The sequence below is a fragment of the Monopterus albus genome, unplaced genomic scaffold, assembly GCF_001952655.1.
Source record: "Monopterus albus unplaced genomic scaffold, M_albus_1.0 scaffold114.1, whole genome shotgun sequence".
NCBI lineage: Eukaryota > Metazoa > Chordata > Actinopteri > Synbranchiformes > Synbranchidae > Monopterus > Monopterus albus.
In genome coordinates, this window is record NW_018127994.1 from 681,701 (window position 1) to 702,342 (window position 20,642).

General features: G+C 43.4%; 1 protein-coding gene across 6 annotated transcripts in view; it reads right to left on the reverse strand.

Moving 5' to 3' along the window:
• Positions 1–1,052: 1,052 nt before the first annotated feature.
• The window catches only part of cfap206 (cilia and flagella associated protein 206), a 26,948-nt gene continuing 7,358 nt past the window's right edge, over positions 1,053–20,642 (reverse strand). Inside the window, exons 5-12 of one of the 6 annotated variants that reach the window (XM_020611503.1) lie at positions 14,287–14,454; positions 11,522–11,736; positions 11,231–11,350; positions 9,783–9,981; positions 8,847–8,987; positions 3,994–4,184; positions 3,578–3,715; positions 1,056–3,100 (exon numbers count right to left, since the gene is read on the reverse strand). In XM_020611503.1, coding sequence (XP_020467159.1) covers positions 2,879–3,100; positions 3,578–3,715; positions 3,994–4,184; positions 8,847–8,987; positions 9,783–9,981; positions 11,231–11,350; positions 11,522–11,736; positions 14,287–14,454 — 1,394 coding nt within the window. In that variant the 3' untranslated portion in view covers positions 1,056–2,878. Of the gene's footprint in view, positions 3,101–3,577; positions 3,716–3,993; positions 4,185–8,846; positions 8,988–9,782; positions 9,982–11,230; positions 11,351–11,521; positions 11,737–14,286; positions 14,455–20,642 lie in introns of all 6 variants that reach the window. The other 5 variants (XM_020611499.1, XM_020611502.1, XM_020611500.1 and 2 more) reach the window with 5 other exon arrangements.

The window sequence follows — 20,642 nt, forward strand, 5'->3', positions numbered from 1 at the left end:
CTGTTGTATTAGAAGATGTTAGTGCAGCCAGGATGTCTCCTCAGGCTGTTAAATGCAAGGTTAGTTAAAGCAGAAAGGCGGCAGTCAGGGACAAATGTTATTATGACGGTAAAAGTAACCATAATATTTGTCTTAATGTGTAATGTTATGTCAAATTGTTTTAGATACACACCACGAAAACAACAGCCACACACATTATTTTCTTCATGTTTGGTCTACTGCTCTGCTCAGCTGCCAAGCTGGCATATCAGGGTACGTCACGGTTCGACAGCCCAGAAAGGATTAATATTGTATAGCAATGCTTGGTTCGGGGTGTTTTCCTGTTTCCGGGCTGCTTGGGCAGCCTGGGGGGTGTGTATGATGTGGCGAGTCAATGTGTGTGGCTTCATTCACTTTTCCAGCTCATGAATTTCCTTTGTGTTTTGGTTAGCCAGGCTGCTAACATAGCCTACTCTACTGTTGTATGTTGGACCTGGTACCACGCTAACTCTGAAAGACGAAGCAGTCCAAGTAACTTCAAAACAGTGCTGATTTATTCAATGAACACAGGTAAAAATTAACATTACACGCTCAGGTATCTTGCACCTCCAACATGCACGCAGGCAGCTGAAAGATGAAAGACCCTGAACCACAACAGGCCTATACATTATATCACTTCGGGCTAACCCCATACTACAAGGAGAGACGCCAAGCCGTGGCGTCTCCCAGGGACAGCTTTGCAGCTGCCCAGAGCAGCAGCCAAAACACGAGGAAAAATCAATGTGTGAATGTCTGTTGATTATGTGGTGTGTAGCTAAAAACATTCTAACACGACCTCTAGTGACATGTCATGACATTAAACAGAACATATTATGGCTAAGGCTACAGTTATACACGTCATAATAATAATATTAAACATCCTGTCTTCTAACAGTCATCAACTTTCTATTTAGTTATCCTTGACCATAAGCATCCTGCAGCAACTCATAAGAATGACTAAGCATTTAACAGCCTGAGCTAGACAGCCTGGCTCCACTAAACATTTCTAATACAACAAATCTCTAACAAATATCTATCTGACTAAGAAATTACCTAACACTCTAAATAAGAGATGAGTCTCCAGACTGACTTCATCTGTGGTTTTCTAATCTTTCTGTGTAAGAGGTTAGCCAAAACTTATAAATGTATGAGTCCCAAAACTTAGAAATGAGCAGTCTTTGAATCTTACTGAATTGCATTACTAACACATTGTCTATCGATTACTAATATCTAACAACAACTCGGGCTTTCAATTAAAGAACTGGGTTTAACACATTCATAATAAATTCAAAGAACAACTGGCATAGTTGGTGGGCTGTTATAATAACTTTATTTGCAGTCTGCCCCTTATTTTGCCAATGATGCCCCTTTTGACTACAGCATTGGGAGTAGTTGAACACCTCAATATTAGTTTACTTCACTCAGCTGTTCATATATGGGGTTCTCAAACCTTTTCAGGTCAGGGACCCCTTAGGGGAAGACATTTCCTAAATGACTGCCTTCTGTTATACATACAGCATAAATATAGCATGTAAACATTTATACAGAACAGTTACCACAATTTTAAAACATCTATAACATTTGCACTGCACAATCTCAGCTGTTTCTTGCCATTTGCAGCTTACCTGAATTTAGCGAGACATGTATGCCTGTCTTTCACTAAACAGTTTCTCAGTTCTTGGATTTATAGTTGACAGGTAGACTCTCATGTAATTTTTCACACATAAAGCTGCCCTGTGCTTAGGCTTTAGTGCAGTCAGTGTGGAGAACAATGACTCACAAAGGTAAGTTTTAGAGGAAGGAAGCAAACATTTTATTAACCCCAGCAGCTGCTCTTCTGCCTTACCAGTCAGGCCACTTGAAGCTGTTGTCGCTGGGGCAAAAGGATCTCACACCCAGTCCCAAGCATCAGTGTTCAAAGCAGAGAAATATGAGTTAAGTGCTGGCTAGTGCAGTGAGGTCTTTCAATACATCCACAGACAGGTTATTCATGCATAGAAAATCCACAAGCTGGAGAAACATGTGGCTCTGTTTTTTAAATAAATGCAGAGAATTTAGGTGCATCTTCCTTGGATAGATAGGTTGAAGCTGTTTAGTGAGCTGAATATGCCAGATAGGCCAATTTCAGCAGCCAGATAAAAGTATATAAACATCTGGTTTTACATCCTTCATAAACTCAGAGATCTCACTGCATAGCTGGAAGATCCTCTGCAAAACCTTCCCTCAGGACATCCATCACACTTTATAAACAAACTGACTGGAATGCTTATTATTTTCCAAAATTCACAGTGGTCAGAACAGTGTTCAAAATCGAGTGAAGCTCTGGCTCCATACCTTTGGATGCACATGCCTGCTGGTGCAGCATCCAGTGCATCCCCACTGCATTCAGGTTGACAGCTTTTGTCCTTACAATAATTCCACTCTTGTGGCCCATCATTGCAAACAAGCATGCAGTTTTTCCAGCTCAGTCTTACTCTCACCATGAATACATTCAGCAGTTTAAATAATTGCCTGATACTCTTCCAGGCCCTTCCTTTCAGAAGACAAACTCTTCCAGAATATTTTCTTTCCATGGATTGCAAACTAATCTACTTTTGAAAATGTTCAAATTTATAAGGTTGTGTGCAGACTCCTTTGGTCTTTATTAAGTTACACAAGAGCAAAATGAATAAAAACAATCACACACACGGACTGCAGATGGAAATGAGCTATTAACAAACCATGGTAAAACATCTCTTCTCATTGCATGAGATTGTTTCTTTTATACATGGTCCCGATAAATGCACTTTAGAATAATAATAACATACAGTATATTAACTTTTATTTACCCCAAGAACAAACAGTTTTTTGCACACCTTGATTATTCATCCACTGATCTGGCCAGGTTTGTTTTGACCACATGTCCATCTCTTCGTCCCCTCAGATGTGCCAGGTACATCTGAGGTTTGGGTGTGTTGCTCTCGCCATCTCTCTTGCTTTGACAGGCAACGTTCTTGAGCAGCCAGGTCTGAGTAACATTTTCGCGTCTCATATGGCTCAGTTCTGTCTGCGAAGACTTTGTCACTTTGGTCAGAAGATCAGCCTAGAATTACAGAAATACAAAAACCTTAATTTTTCATTTAATGAAGAAGGTTGATTAGGTCAGAACTAAAACTGATGTTTACAGTGTCAGATTAAACCAGACACAAAAACACTACACAACAGTATATCTACCCACAGACAAAGGTGTTTACAGAGTTGTAAAATCCTATGATAACAAAGTTATCATAACAGAAACAGTTTATGACAGCTGCCAAGGGAAACAGCAGAAATATGGCATTCACATTACAAAGTAATCCAGCAGTGTCTTGGCAGATGGTAACAGAGGTTGTTGGATCAGATGTCCCTGCATTTTTTTGCCAGGTACATCAGTGTTGGTAGCAATTTTTTTGCCATTATGTGAACGTGGCCAAATTTCTTGGAATGTTATTCGATACCAAAAAGTACTTGAAAATACCTCTTTCCAAAATGACATTGTGATTATGGACATAAGAACATCTTGTGAATTCATATGGCTCACCAGTTTGATAGCTTTTCGTCGCAGCTCCCACTCATTCCACTCATATGAATTGACAACGTTTGTTTCCAGAGGGTGGATATCGGTCTGTGTGCTGCTCTCACACTTGGTGACATGCCTTACCAGCACACTCGATCCTGGCTGCATGTGCAAAACCACAAGTAATTTGCTACTGCCACAGTGCTATTCTCAATACTACCAGCAGACTGTGGCCAAGTGAAAAAGTCATGAATCATGTAAGTAGAGGTTTTAATGAATGTATTTTGAATGTGCATTTTGGCTACCAATGCATAAAAAGATATTAGTGAAATCTGCTAAACAATAAGAATACAAAACATAATGTATGTTGTAAAGCTATGGCTCAAAGTACTGTGCTTTGAAAATACCAAGTACGGAAGGACCAAGAGAACACTGCTCACCATACAGTACGGACTAATGCTGGAAAACTGTTGGAGTTTGAGGAGATGAATGAGTTCAGGGGAGATCTTGGCTCTTTCTGCAATTTCTGCAATGAAGTCATCTGGATTGGAAGAAAATTTCAAGGCAGCTTTCTTGGAGCTAAAAACATAGAGCTTCTCCTTATGTTTCAGGATTCCAATGTTTGGATTACCTACAAAAGATGTATGAAATATTCAAAACAAAAATGACTAAATTTTGGATTCCCATTAAACAGAACATACAGATTCAAGAAAAAAAAAATCACAAAATTGGTGGAAATAAATGATATGTAATATTAGATATAAGGTACATGGATAAAAGGTGCTTCACACATTTGTCAGTTAAGTTCTTGTCAGATGGTCTAATAGCATTTGAAACACACTTTTACACAGCACAGTCAAATGCGAGCGCCTGGTGGCCGGGTGGGGACCTCCTCCCGTGGGCCAACCACCTGCAGGAGGATCCACTCAATGCTCACGTGGGCGACGACAGTGACACCTAGAGGGTCGTGATTGGGAGGAACGGTCCCCCTGATCTGAACCCGAGTGGTGCTCTGTTATTGGACTTCTTTGCTAGTCACAGTTTGTCCATAACAAACACCATCTTTCAAGCATAAGGGTGTCCCATCAGTGCACGTGGCACCAGGACACCCTAGGCCGGAGGTCGATGATCGACTTTGTGGTTGTTTCATCTGACCTCCGGCCGTATGTCTTGCACATTCGGGTGAAGAGAGGGGCTGAGCTGTCAACTGATCAACACCTGGTGGCGAGTTGGATCCGATGGCGGGTGAGCAAGCTGGACTGACTTGGTAGACCTAAACGTACTGTGAGGGCCTGTTGGGAACGTTTGGCAGAACCCCCTGTCAGGGAGATCTTTAACTCCCATCTCCGGCAGAGCTTCGACCAGATCCCGAGGGAGACTGGACATTGAGTCCGAGTGGACCATGTTCTCCACCTCCATTGCTGACGCAGCCACTCGGAGCTGTGGCCGTAATGCCTCCAGTGCCTGTCGCAGCGGCAATCCCTGAACCCGGTGATGGACACCGGAAGTAAGGGATGCCGTCAAGCTGAAGAATGAGACATTTCATTCCTGGTTGGCTCATGGGACCCCTGAGGCAGCTGACGGGTACCGGCAGGCCAAGCGGACTGCAGCCCGGAACTGGGGATATCGTCGGATGGTGGAAGGAGTACTTCGAGGATCTCCTCAACCCCAGCGTCACGTCTTCCAATGGGGAAGCAGAGGCCGGGGGCTTGGAGGTGGACTCGTCCATCACTCAAGCTGAAGTCACTGAGGTAGTTGAGAAGCTTCTCGGTGGCAAGGCACCAGGGGTGGATGAGATACGCCCTGAGTACCTTAAGGCTCTCGACGTTGTGGGGCTGTTTTGGCTGACACACCTCTGCAATAGCGCGTGGTGGTTGGGAACAGTGCCTCTGGACTGGCAGACCAGGGTGGTGGTCCCTTTTTTTAAGAAGGGGGACCGGAGGGTGTGTTCCAACTACAGTGGGGTGAAAAAGTGTTTGCCCCCTTACTGATTTCTTATCTTTTTGCATGTTTGTCACACTGTAATGTTTCAGATCGTCAAACAAATTAATATATTAGTCAAAGATAACACAAGTAAACACATCATGCAGTTTTTAAATGAAGGTTTTTATTATTAAGGGAAAACAAAATCCAAAACTATATATATGACCAGGGCAGGAGCTTGGTTCGGACTGCTGGCAGTAAGTCAGACCTGTTTCCGGCGCATGTTGGACTCTGGCAGGGCTGCCCTTTGGCACCGGTTCTGTTCATTATTTTTACGGACAGAATTTCTAGCTACAGCCTGTGGCCGGAGGGAGTCCGGTTTGGGGACCACAGGATCTCATCTCTGCTTTTTGCAGATGATGTTGCCCCAAACCAGGACCTTCAGTGTGCACTGGGACAGTTTGCAGCCGATGTGTGAAGCGGCTAGAATGAGAATCAGCACGTCCAAGTCTGAGGCCATGGTTCTCAGTCGGAAAAGGGTGGTTTGTTCCCTTCAGGTTGGTGGAGAGTTTCTGCCTCAAGTGGAGGAGTTTAAGTATCTTGGGGTCTTGTTCATGAGTGAGGAAAGGATGGAATGGGAGATTGGCAGGCGGATCGGTGCAGCTTCTGCAGTAATGCGGTCGATGTACTGGTCTGTCATGGTGAACAAGGAGCTGAGCTGCAAGGCGAAGCTCTCGATTTACTGGTCGATCTACGTTCCTAGTCACACCTATGGTCATGAGCTTTGGGTCATGACCGAAAGGGCAAGGTCCTGGATACAGGTGGCTGAAATGAGCTTTCTCCACAGGGTGGCTGAGCGCACCCTTAGAGATAGGGTGAGGAGCTCGGTCACTTGGGAGGAGCTCAGAGTAGAACTGCTGCTCCTCCACATCGAGAGGAGCCAGCTGAGGTGGCTTGGGCATCTGTTTCGGATGTCTCCTGGGCACCTTCCTGGGGAGGTGTTCCGGGCATGTCGTACCTGGAGGAGGCCCCGGGGAAGACCTAGGACATGCTGGAGGGACTATGTCTCTCGGCTGGGCTGCGGATGGCCAGGGGTTTCCGGAGTAGCTGGAGGAAGTGTCTGGAGAGAGGGAAGTCTGGGCATCTTTGCTTAGACTGCTGCCCCCGCGACCCGGGCTCAGAGAAGCGGAAAAAGATGGATGGCAGGGTCACTGCTCTCTTGGTGTCTTGTGGAGTTGCTTCATAAATATGGGGTTCCTATTCTGTCCATGGCATTAATGGACAGAATCTTAATGTGCAGCTGATGGGACAGTGTGTGTCCAGTTTCATGCCCTCAGGATTGAATATGCCTTTATCATTTTGCCAGCACCATATCCTGCCTGAAAATTGTAGCTAGCCCCCTACAGGTTGGGAGTGAGTCACTGACCAAGTTAAGGAGTATCTTAAGTATCTTGTTCCCAAAGGAGGGCAACATGGAGCAGGACACGGCGACATGGTGCAGTGTCAGCTGCAACACAGGCTTTGTACTGGGCTATAGATGTGAACAGGGAACTCAGCCTCAAGGCAAAGTTCAATCTACCACTGATGTTGAACATCAGTGCTTACCTATGCGTTTTGAGTAATAACGGAAATAATGACATCAGGGATACAAGCAACCAAAATAAATCTTTCTTTTCTGTTGCTTCACACTGAAACAAGTCTGCTGAAGTGGTTTAGGCATCTGATTAGTGTGCTTTCGGTACATGAATGAACACAATTGCCTTTACATGTGATCAAACAACACTTCATGTGACCTGGTTTCTTTGAAGCATGATGAGGCCTTTATTATGAGCCTGAATTTGACAAAGACAGAACATCTACAGTGGTGTGAAAAAGTGTTTGCCCCCTTACTGATTTCTTATCTTTTTGCATGTTTGTCACACTGTAATGTTTCAGATCGTCAAACAAATTTATATATTAGTCAAAGATAACACAAGTAAACACATCATGCAGTTTTTAAATGAAGGTTTTTATTATTAAGGGAAAACAAAATCCAAAACTATAGAGCCCTGTGTGAACAAGTGTTTGCCCCCCTGTCAAAACACTGGTTTATCGCACCTGAGTTCAATTTCTCTTGCCACACCTGTTCGCAATCAAGAAATCACTTAAATAGGACCTGCCTGACAAAGTGAAGTAGACCAAAAGATCCTCAAAAGCTAGACATCATGCCGAGATCCAAAGAAATTCAAAAACAAATGAGAAAGAGAATAATGGAGCTCTATCAGTCCGGAAAAGGTTATAAAGCCATTTCTAAAGCTTGGGGACTGCAGCACAAAAGACCCCACAACAACATCCAAAGAACTGCAGGCCTCACTTGCCTCAGTTAAGGTGAGTGTTCATGACTCCACCATAAGAAAGAGACTGGGCAAAAATGGTTTGCATGGCAGAGTTCCAAGACGAAAACCACTGCTGAGCAAAAAGAACATAAAGGCTCGTCTCAGTTTTGCCAGAAAACATCTTGATGATCCCCAAGACTTTTGGGATAATACTCTGTGGACAGACGAGACAAAAGTTGAACTTTTTGGAAGGTGTGTGTCCCATTATGTGTGGCGTAAAAGTAACACCGCATTTCAGAAAAAGAACATCATACAAACAGTAAAATATTGGTGGTGGTAGTGTGATGGTCTGGGGCTGTTTTGCTGCTTCAGGGCCTGGAAGACTTGCTGTGATAAATGGAACCCTGAATTCTGCTGTGTACCAAAATATCCTGAAGGAGAATGTCCGGCCATCCGTTTGTGACCTCAAGCTGAAGCGAACTTGGGTTCTGCAGCAGGACAATGATCCAAAGCACACCAGCAAGTCCACTTCTGAATGGCTGAAGAAAAACAACATGAAGACTTTGGAGTGGCCTAGTCAAAGTCCTGACCTGAATCCAATTGAGATGGTGTGGCATGACCTTAAAAAGGCAGTTCATGCCCGAAAACCTTCCAATGTGGCTGACTTACAACAATTCTGCCAAGATGAGTGGGCCAAAATTCCTCCACAGCGCTGTAAAAGACTCATGGCAAGTTATCGAAAACGCTTGATTGCAGTTGTTGCTGCTAAGGGTGGCCCAACCAGTTCTTAGGTTTAGGGGGCAAACACTTGTTCACACAGGGCTATATAGTTTTGGATTTTGTTTTCCCTTAATAATAAAAACCTTCATTTAAAAACTGCATGATGTGTTTACTTGTGTTATCTTTGACTAATATATAAATGTGTTTGACGATCTGAAACATTACAGTGTGACAAACATGCAAAAAGATAAGAAATCAGTAAGGGGGCAAACACTTTTTCACACCACTGTAAATACCCTTCCTGATGCCGTATTGATGTATCATGAAAATAGTACCTGGAAGAAGGAGTCCATTTCTGTTCACAAGCATGTAGCCACAGATTCCATTATACTGTAGTGGCAGATCATTAGAACCGGCTGTTGTATCAGGCAGGAGCCATTCTTGTGCCTTCATTTCAGATGGAACAATATGCTCATCTGAAAAGCATAATGAAGAAAGACAACTGAATTTAAGCTCAGCACTTAGGTAAGCTTGGTTCAGAGTGCAATTTTGTTAGACTTGTAAAACATGGAATTCATCATTATGGAGATAGACACACTATGTGTTGGTGATAGAAAGGGTATTTCCATTACAAGAGCCTAACAAAATGAGTGAAACTGAGTAATGCTTGTCACAGGTTCTGAATTTGTTTCCACTGGCCTCTGCCTGCTTTAGAGGTGCACTCCAGGAGCTAAATTTCAGCACCCCTCAGGAGCTAGTACTAAAATTGAGGGGGAGGGGATAGGTGTGTGCAGAGTTGTCGCTCAGATTTAAATGTCAGTGTTCTCACACCTCTAGCATTAGCATTATAAGCACAATGTGTAAACACTCACTGGTAAAAGGAGGCCATCATTTGGTTGGTTTAGGGGGCGAAACAGGGACTTCAGTGAGGGGACTGTGGGCAAAGTGGTGAAGGTATCACATTTCTGCTAGTTTGTGTTCTCCTTGTTCAACAGCTGTTTGATTAACTGCTCATACAGTCTCTGTTACTGGCTGATTGTTGCACTATGGAGTGATACTTCACATCCTCTGCTGAGCTGTGTGTTTGTGTGTGAGAGGAGCACAGCCCCTCCCTCCTCTAAACATAAACCAACAACACACTGAAAAATACAGTGGAAAAGCAAAGCAGGATGGTCCGCATCAGCCCGTGAGGTTATGCCAGGTGACAGTTAAGGGAATCACGTGGCGTACTGCTCATTAGGTTCAGCTAATGGAAAGGCAGCTAGACATACCTGATGACTCAGTCATTCTTTGTTCATCTGTCTTCACCTCTGAAGTTTCCAGCAAGCTATCCAAATAAGCTTCAGAAAAAATCTTGGCCTGAGAGGTGAGAAAGGGCTGCAGATTGAGCCTGATGTTATTGAGGATATTCAGCAGCTCAGCCTCATCCTGAAGTCCACACCACAGTTTTGATAGGGCCTTGAACAGTGGCTGAAAGCCAGTTTTACAAATGACAGAAATTAGTCTTTAGAATTAACAAAAACTATTATTTTAATGCACAGTTAATCAAAATGCATTAGGGCATACAATTGGTGACAAATATACTAAGAACATGAAAGGCATAAAAATAGCAGAAAAAAAATTGCAATTCTCAGCTGAATAGGAATGCATGTGCTGGCGACAGGTACCACTGTTGAGAATCACATTCCTAGTCTCTGAATCGGTGGAAAGGAACTTTATTTACCCTGCACCGATTTTCTGCTAGATATTGAATCTACTGACCAGTATGTGCACATAAAGTAACAGCTTAGCATTTTCATAAATGTGCTCATTTGTGCTAGCTGCTTCCCCTGCCTCCAGTCTTTATGTTAAAGACATAGATAGATATATACACTACATGCGTCACTGCGTACGCCATGTTACCACAGGGTATGTCAGCCTCCTAATGCATGTCTGTGTATGAGGGCAGGATGTCTATCCACACTAAAATCATCATAACTCACTGAATTGATTTTTCAGCTGTTTGGTTTGTTACAAAGATCAGAGATGTATTTATGATATAGGGTGTCTTATTAAATTAAAAATGCTGATTTTCATATCAAAACATTTTAGCTTTTGCAGATTGTAACAAAATATTTATATAAAATAGAACATAAAATTTGTAATTATTACAAAGTAAGAATCCTGCCATCCCTCTGTATTGTAAAATTGCTGCCATATAATAATTACAACCAACGCTAAAGTGAAAAGAGTAAATGCATATTTTGACAGGCTACACAATTCTCCTTTTAATTACATTTCTAGTGAAATGTTCATACTTTCCTCATTTATATTTAATTTCACTTTATTTACATGCAATATTTATACACAGTATGTATTGGAAGGGCTGGGAGGAATTTAACAGTTTAATATACTGTAGATGTCAACAACATCAAAATGCAGCACAACAGATTGGCTTTTTTTACTAATAAATCTGGCCAGAACAACCAGACTGGCAATATCGCGGCTTGTGAGACTCATTTCAGAAGTCCTGATGTGGCATCTAATGTATCTACGAGCTTGTCTAAACACATACTGTCTCCAATTCTGTACTTAACCCAGGGACAAGACTGATATCAATCTTTTTAACAGACTTGCAGAATGAAAGCATATACTGTTTCCCAAATGTTGAACTATTCCTTTAAAAGAGGATATAACAGGTCATAATACTGTAAGTCGTAATTGAGAATAAAATACCTACAAAAACTTTCACAGTGGGTACAGCTGTCTTTGACTGCACAGTTTCTTTTAGCAGCTTCATCTGTAATGAGAGCTCCCTCTGCAGGATTTCAACATTTTTGGCACATAAACATGCATCTGCCTAGTGGGAAAAAAAACATTTTTTTAAACACACAGGGACATAAAATATGAATTTACCTGTCCTCTCCTATGCTGCTAATAATGGGTAATTATAGTGAAGGCAGATGTGATGTAAGTTAAATGAAAATACCACTATTATGCATATTATAATTATGAGCTATTGTTGCCTCACCAGTAGCATTCTGAGGAAAGCTTCATGTTGCCTGACGTTGTACAGAGCCTGCTGGAGCAGAACAATGGGAATGTCACATTCTCCAGGCTGACAGACAGATTCCATTAGCTTCTCCAGCACAGCTGTATACTTCCACGCTAAACTTTGTGAGACACTCATTTCACTTTCTATGCTTTTATTGATTACTGGAAGAGCTTCATTAATAACTGTGGGCACTGAAAAGAGAATGTAAAAAGAAAAATCATAGTTATTAATTGCAGCATTGTTCATTGGTAAAGATGTTAACCTACTGTGATGATGTAGCTGAAGACAGTATGAAAACTTTATACCTTTTGGTTAATTTTTTTTATTTTATTTTATGTAAAAATATTAACAGCTATTTTCCAGTGTGGGAACCTGTGGTCTTGACCTTCCCATAATCAAGCATCTAGATTCTTCTGTGTGTTATACACACCAAACATTTTTGATATAGAACAATGAAAAAGCAACACCCAGACAAATGTTTTTCATTTTAAGTGCTGTTTGATAGGCAGGTGTGCCCAGTGCACGTCAACTACTGATATAAAAAGTGCAACAAATATAAGTACATTTGTGTTACATTTGCATTGGGTGATTTTTAAAACTCAGTATCATTAAAGTAACAACGGTCTCATCCACAGCAGAAGGTAGAATTTATCAGAAAGAAGTGTCACAAGACTAGCTCCCACCTTGTTCACCAGCTCTCCCTCAACTGGCTGCCCTGAAGGATGGACCAGTAGCTGCCACTATCACAGCTCAGAAACACTGAACTGAGAGATACTGAGGAACAGTTCAAATTAAGGATGTCCTGATCCAGTATTATTGACCCCAATACCAATCTAATTCTGTCATGATCACTACCATTTCTGGGTATGGATCAGGGTGTCAGGAGGTAGAGCGGGTCGTTTCCTAACTGGAGGATTAGTGGTTTGATTCCCAGCTTATGCAGTCAACATGTCGAAGTGTCCTTGAGCAAGACACTTCGACATGTGCTCATTTGTGTGAGCATTTGAGAGTGCGAATGGGTGAATGGCCAAGTATTATGAAAGTGCTTTGAGTGTGCTGCAAAGCGTAGAAAAGCGCTATACAAGTATAAGACCATTTACCATTAATATAGCAGCTTGAGTGACTTGTTTGTCTCAAAAACACAACTGAGTCCACTCAAATACAGGACTGTAATTCTAAATTTGGATCAGAATTGGGTCAGCTTTATTCTGGCTGATACAGATCCTGGGAAATATGCCCAGATCGGCGCAGATACCAATACTTAGTATTGGATCAGGACATCTCTAGCTGCAGCTGTGTGTACTGGTCATGCATAAGGATGGCTGTGCTGACATCACTGGAGGATCTAGACAATGTGGTGATGAAATGAGAGAGAGTGTTTCAAAATCGTTCTCATTCCCTGTAAAACTGTGTTGCTAAAATTGCAATGCCTTCATTTGGTGCAGATAATATGAGTTGCCAGGTCTTCTTCCTGTTGCTTTCATGCTTCCTAGTGTGCTTTTCTGCCTCACTCCTGGTGACAAAGTCCAGAAAGATATGGGACCAAGGATGGTAAAAGAGGGGCATTAGTAAGAAACTTTCAAAGTTCACCATCCATTGGATACTACCAGAATTGCTGATGGTTAAAACAAAGTTGCCCCACGATGACAACCTAGCCAAGACGGCTAGCCCCACTGGAGGACCTAGGAAAGAAGATGAGCTGGGAGAAACAGGCAGTTAGGAGGACAGAGAAGGATAATAGGTGTGAGAGGACTTCCATTTGGGCCAGCTCCAATGCATGGGGAGGAATGACAGTCTCTGGTTCTCTTGATGCCTCCTCAGACTGAAAGTGGCAGGACAGAACAGCAAGTCTGAACCAGGTGAACAAGAGAGCCTGTATCACTTGGCAGGAGTTGTAACATTTGTGGATGTACTCGGCCACTTTCAACCTGTATCTACACTCCTCCAGGGCTAGCTTGACAGCTAGTAGTTCATGTTTCCAGAAGTCACAGTTCCTATCCGCTGGTGATTGCAATTCTTTTTCTTGATAAAAGAAGAAAGAACCCAGCAACAGCCAGGGAGGACAGACTGATAAAATCAGCTTCCTGGGACTCGTTTATGTCCTTATCCATTGCTTTATTTTCAGGGTGAACAGAGAATACAGATGGCCTTTGGGCAAAGGGTACCAGGGAGGAGATCAAGGGCACTGTGAAGACAAGAAGGTGGTGTGGGCCTTGTTCAACACTACCTTGAAATCCAAGTTCCCAGAAGTTAGATGAGATAGGTCAGGAGACTGAAGATTTGAATTATTCAGGAGGGGACGAGGCAGATCTTAGGCAGCATGGCATGTTGGCTCCATCCCAGAACTGCCCATGGCAAACAAAAATTAACTGAAAGACCCGTGTTGTTCCCTCTCAACTCAATAGCATCAAAACTATATTGCAGCACCTTTATTTGCCTCTGAATTAGAAGATGAATCTGCTGTGCTGAAAAAAAAAACTAGATTCTCAAATGTAGTGAACCTCACACTAAATGCTGCCACCCTGACTGATCACTTTATACCTGCTCAGGAAGTAAGTTCTTCTTACACTTTGTCTACTCTGAAGGTGGTATTGTTGCATAAAAACATAGCTAAAGTGTGAATATTTTGCTGTCTCACCTGTTAGGTCTTCTAATGTGCCTTATCAATCAAAAAGCATACACTGTCTTACCATGCGTATAACAAAACAGTGCTTTTATGTCAGTAGGCTGGTGCACTGTACCGAGTTCATGAAAGTCAGTCTCCTCTTCTCCCATTTTGATGGCTTTGTTGAAGAGTTGGATCCCTGTGACAATCATGGTGAGTTCATTAAGTTGCTGCTCCTTGTCCCTCTTTAAAAGCATCATGAAGGTTCCCAGTTCAGACTGAGGGAAGATGCTCTGCAGGGCAGCTGGGACAAACAGAAGAAGAAATTAACTGTTCACTTGTAATCTATCTTTAGGAATGTGTACTGAATGGCCAGAAGTATATGTCCAGGGATTCACTCCCGTTCTGCCGCAAAAGTATTAAAATGCTCCATCATGTGGTTGAGGTCAAAGCTCTGAGCAGACCAGAAGCTTTCCCAAACCAAACCAGGAGAACCACTTGTTTATGGAGTTGGCTTTGTGCACAAGGGCCTTGTCATGGTAATGCTGAAATGGCAATAGGACACAGCTCATCTTAAATAAATGTTCATTTCTATAAAAGACAGTACATGTAACAAACATCACTGTGTGCTGGACCACAAGATTTTCATGTAGGCTGCTGTATCCAAGTAAGTTGGAAGTTAGGTTCATACCCATTATTAAAAGCTAGAAAATATGCTTTTATTACATAAATGAATAGTCTACAATTGAACACCTCATTTATTGCTTATGAAGCAGCCAAGCTGGGAAGGAACTATGAATGTATAGCTCACAGATTGAATAGTACAGCTAGATAGCTCATACTATCTAGGACATGGAACATAACGCTGGCCAACAAATTTTATGAAAATTTTTGTTTCCTCTAAAATTTTTGGTGAAACCAATAGATTTTTACACGCTGAACACAAATATGTAATTGTAATTTCAGTATCACGCACGGTTTTTAAGAAAACTGTATTTATGCACTTAACATAATGTCTCCAGCAGCACAGGCCTACGCTACGATATACGATGCGATACCCAAGCAACATGAAAGAAATCTAAAAGTGTTTTGCCTCAGATTTTCGCTTGTAGTCACTGTCCGATGCCTCGCGTATCAGTGTCCAACAATAGTCTCCCAGCATAGATGGACTCCACTTTCCTTGGTAGTGTTTCTCCATGTTGGCAATCTCTTGATGAAACCTTTCACCATGCTCGTCACTAACAGCACCGACATTTTCTGGAAAGAAGTCTAAGTGAGAATGAAGAAAATGTATCTTAAGCGACATGTTGCAGTTCATCGACTTGTATGCTTGGAGCAGACTTTCAACCAGTTTGACGTAGTCTGGTGCCATGTAGTTGCCCAGAAAGTTAGAAATGACATTCTTGCAGGCGATCCACGCAACGCCCCTGCAGAAGGCCATCAAAGTAACTATCCTTCATCACCTCTCGAATCTGTGGGCCAACTGTTGTGAGCTAGTTGTGTGTCCACTTGGGGTTACCGTAGAAAACGAGGAAGTTATGCTTAAGAGGATGTTCATGTACATGTGGTGAGTTCGATGTGCTCATTGAATAAAACTGATTGTTACCTTAAGAAAGACGAGCAACTTCTTTCTGTAACATGACATGGTGTCAGAATTGAGGACTTCACGCCGCCACACAGGTCGTCATGGCTAAGTTCGGGCCCCTGGAGCCGTTCAACTTTGCCCAGCCGGGTGAGTGGCTGATATGGAGGCAGAGGTTTTCCCGATTCCGAGTAGCATCGAAGTTGGACAAGGAGAGCGGCGAAGTGCAAGTTAACTCGCTCCTGTATGCAATGGGACGGGATGCGGAGCCGCTTTACAGCTCCTTTGTGTTTCCCGCTGCTACGGAGGCTGTTCCGAACCCAGAGTTTGACTTTGAAATGGTGATGGGGAAATTCGATGAACATTTCATCCCCAAAAGGAACGTCATCCACGAGCGCGCCTGTTTCCATAAGAGGAGCCAATAGGCCGGGGAGACGGTGGAAGCTTTCGTACGTAGTCTGTACGAGCTCGCACAACATTGTGACTTCGGGGATAGTAAGGACGAACAGATTCGGGACAGAATTGTCATAGGGATCATGGATAAGGAGGTCTCACACAAACTCCAACTTGAGGCAGATTTGACCCTGGAGAGAGCCATCCAGCTCGCACGACAGTGTGAACAGGTGAAACATCAGAGCGTAGAGCGAGCGGAGACACAAACAGTACAGTAATTTGAGGCAGACCCATGACACAGCACGGCAGCCATGCGGTGCAAAACGCAGCGGGGCTAAACAGACTTGTCCACGGTGCAATAGAATGCATGATGATAAAGGGAGCTGCCCGGCCAGAAACAAAACATGCAGAAGGTGCAATAGGAAAGGTCATTTTGAAGTGGTGTGCAAAACTAAGATGTTAAAAGAGGTTTGTGCCACCCCTGTAAGGGATTCAGAGGAGGACTCATTCTTTATAGGTGAACTCTTCCTCAGGGCTGCATCAGAGGCCAGGCCAACCATCATTGAGGAGAGAATCAGACCCACATTGGAATGTCGAGTTGCTGGTTAATGGTAGTCCAGTCAGTTTCAAAATAGACACAGGAGCTGACATGACCGTGATGACTGAGACAGTATTTAGCTCAATACAGCAGAGACCCAAGCTGATTTGTTCTAGGATGATAGTGTACAGCCCAGGAGGAAAAGTCAGGTGTATAGGGAAATTCCTTGCCACAACAACACATAAAGGCAGAAAATACCAGTACTGGATTACTGTCATAAGAGGGCAATATGTGAGCAACCTGATAGGCAAGACAGTGGCAAAGCGCATGGGGCTGGTAGCAAGAGTCAATGAAATTTAATGTGACCTGACAGGAGATGTGTTTGGAGAAATAGGATTGCTGGACTGTGAGCCGGTGAAAATAGAGTTGACAGAGGGTGTAGTGCCATACTGTGTGAACACACCACGCAGGATTCCCTTTCCTCTCCTCCCAAAGGTGGAGAAGGAGTTGAAGCGCATGCCCAGCTGCCCAGCCCCACAAATGTGGAGCAACTTCGCCAGGTGCTGGGACTGATAAATTATGTGGGCAGGTTTCTGCCAGGACTGTCCACCATACTGCATCCACTCACCAGCCTACTGAGAAAAGATACTGCATGGGTCTGGGGAGAGTCGCAATCAAAATACTTTCATCTCTACAGTGCCTTGTGAAAGTATTCGGCCCCCTTGAACTTTGTGACCTTTTGCCACATTTCAGGCTTCAAACATAAAGATATAAAACTGTAATTTTTTGTGAAGAATCAACAACAAGTGGGACACAATCATGAAGTGGAACGAAATTTATTGGATATTTCAAACTTTTTTAACAAATAAAAAACTGAATAATTGGGCGTGCAAAATTATTCAGCCCCTTTACTTTCAGTGCAGCAAACTCTCTCCAGAAGTTCAGTGAGGATCTCTGAATGATCCAATGTTGACCTAAATGACTAATGATGATAAATAGAATCCACCTGTGTGTAATCAAGTCTCCGTATAAATGCACCTGCACTGTGATAGTCTCAGAGGTTCGTTTAAAGCGCAGAGAGCATCATGAAGAACAAGGAACACACCAGGCAGGTCTGAGATACTGTTGTGGAGAAGTTTAAAGTCGGATTTGGATACAAAAAGATTTCCCAAGCTTTAAACATCCCAAGGAGCACTGTGCAAGCGATAATATTGAAATGGAAGGAGTATCAGACCATTGCAAATCTACCAAGACCTGGCCGTCCCTCTAAACTTTCAGCTCATACAAGGAGAAGACTGATCAGAGATGCAGCCAAGAGGCCCATGATCACTCTGGATGAGCTGCAGAGATCTACAGCTGAGGTGGGCGACTCTGTCCATAGGACAACAATCAGTCGTATACTGCACAAATCTGGCCTTTATGGAAGAGTGGTAAGAAGAAAGCCATTTCTTAAAGATATCCATAAAAAGTGTTGTTTAAAGTTTGCCACAAGCCACCTGGGAGACACACCAAACATGTGGAAGAAGGTGCTCTGGTCAGATGAAACCAAAATCGAACTTTTTGGCAACAATGCAAAACGTTATGTTGCTGCTGAGAGAGCGGTCCAAACGGCCAAACACATTCTCAAACAGCCAGACCCCTGCCTAGCCTTAATGAGCTACCGTTCAACGCCACGGGTGCAAGCCCTGCTCTGCTTATGACAGGTCGACGGATGCGCACAACTCTTCCAGTGCTTGAAAAGACCTTACTGCCACGCCCACTGTCCCATGATCGTGTCTCTCAGAAGGACAGCGCAGCGAAGGAAGCTTACAGGTTTTTCTATAACCGTAGACATTCAGTTCATTCACTCCCTGAACTGTGTCCAGGTCAGGCCGTCAGAGTGAAGCTCGACGGTGATAAAGGCTGGAAAACACCTTCCAAAGTCATCGCCAGGTCAAAAGAGCCGGGGTCGTACTTGGTGAAAATGGACAATGGGACGGTGTCGCGGCGCAATAGACGCCACCTCCAGGCTGGTCCGTGGATAAGCAATGCTACGGAGCAGCAACAACAAGCTGTATCTGGGGTGCCGCAACAGGACGGTGGGTTCCCAACGTCTGAGGGGGCTGCTCAACTGGGAACATCGGAGAGTCCGGGGTCGTTGAGTCCCACTCCTGGTTCTCCTGCTGGGTCCACCGCTCCAGTGAGGAAGACTTCCAGTGGCCGTGAGGTCAAAATGCCTCTTAGGTTTAGAGACTAATTGTAGAATCCAAAGGGCAGAATAATCCCTTATCTGGACGGAGGGTAGTCTACCCCGGTGATGTCCAGCACTATGCACACACTTTATAGTGCGTGTTTTGATAAATGGTGTATCAGGTATGATGTTGGTATCCATGACCTGACATGTTCTCCGTTTCTTTGTTATGGGATGAGTAAAATGCGGGATGTTGGGTGGTTGTGGAAGTTGCTTGAAAATTGGCTTTCATTGCATGAAAAAAAAATAGATAAGCGGGAGTGTGGGTAAAAGACTGGTGGGGGGGGGGGGGGGGGGTGTTCTGGGGTGCCGCAACAGGACGGTGGGTTCCCAACGTCTGAGGGGGCTGCTCAACTGGGAACATCGGAGAGTCCGGGGTCGTTGAGTCCCACTCCTGGTTTTCCTCCCGGGTCCACTGCTCCAGTGAGGAAGACTTCCAGTGGCCGTGAGGTCAAAATGCCTCTTAGGTTTAGAGACTAATTGTAGAATCCAAAGGGCAGAATAATCCCTTATCTGGACGGAGGGTAGTCTACCCCGGTGATGTCCAGCACAATGCACACACTTTATAGTGTGTGTTTTGATGAAAAGAGTATCAGGTATGATGTTGGTATCCATGACCTAACATGTTCTCCGTTTCTTTGTTATGGGATGTGTATAATGCGGGATGTTGGGTAGTTGTGGGAGTTGCTTGGAAATTGGCGTTAATTGCATGGAAAAATAAAAAAAACAAAAAAAATAGATAAGAGGGAGTGTGGGTAAAAGACTTGGGGGGGGAGATGTTGTGAGAGTTAGTTGTGTGCCCACTTGGGGTTACCGTAGAAAACGGGGAAGTTATGCTTAAGAGGATGTTCACGTACATGTGGTGAGTTCAACATGCTCATTGAATAAAACTGAGTGTTACCTTAAGAAAGACGAGCAACTTCTTTCTGTAACATGACACCAACAAAAACACTTTCTTTTATCTTGGCATCACTGATGCGTGGACACATCTGTTGCAAATATGCAAAGGCTTCGCTTTGCTTGTTCATTGCTTTAACAAAGTTTTTCATTAGCCCAAGCTTGATGTGCAAAGGTGGAAGAAAAATTTTCTTCAGATTAACCAATGGCTGATGTGCAACATTCTTCTGCCCTGGAACCAATTTCCTGCGAGGTGGCCAGTCCTTTCTCACATAATGTAAAGCTCTTGCTCGGCTGTCCCACTCGCAAAGAAAACTACTTGGTGTATCCAAGCTGCAGTCCGAGTAAAATGGCAACCACCTTTAGATCGTCGCATATATTCCAGGTGTACTTCGAGTACTAAATGTGTTTCAGCAGCAGCTGCATGTTCTCATATGTTTCCTCCATATGAACGACATGTCCGACAGGTATGGAAGGGTAGATATTGCCATTGTGCAGCAAAACGGCCTTCAAACTTAACAGTGATGAGTCAATAAACAGTCGCCATTCTTTGGGGTCATGTTCACATCCGAGATCAGAAAGCAATCCATCGATGTCACTGCAAAAGGTCAGACTGTCAACCTGTCTGAAAAATTTTGTCAAATCTTCATGACAGCGCCAAAAAAATGAAATTTTTGTATCTGATGACAAGTTCCACCCTTGCAACCTTGATCCAAGCAGTTCTGCTTGACTCTTCGATAAATTCAAATCTCTGACAAGATCGTTGAGCTCTGCCTGAGAAATTAAATGAGGATCACTGGATGTTGATGGTTCAAAATCTGGATCGTTGGAGCTGCAACAACGGTCAATCGG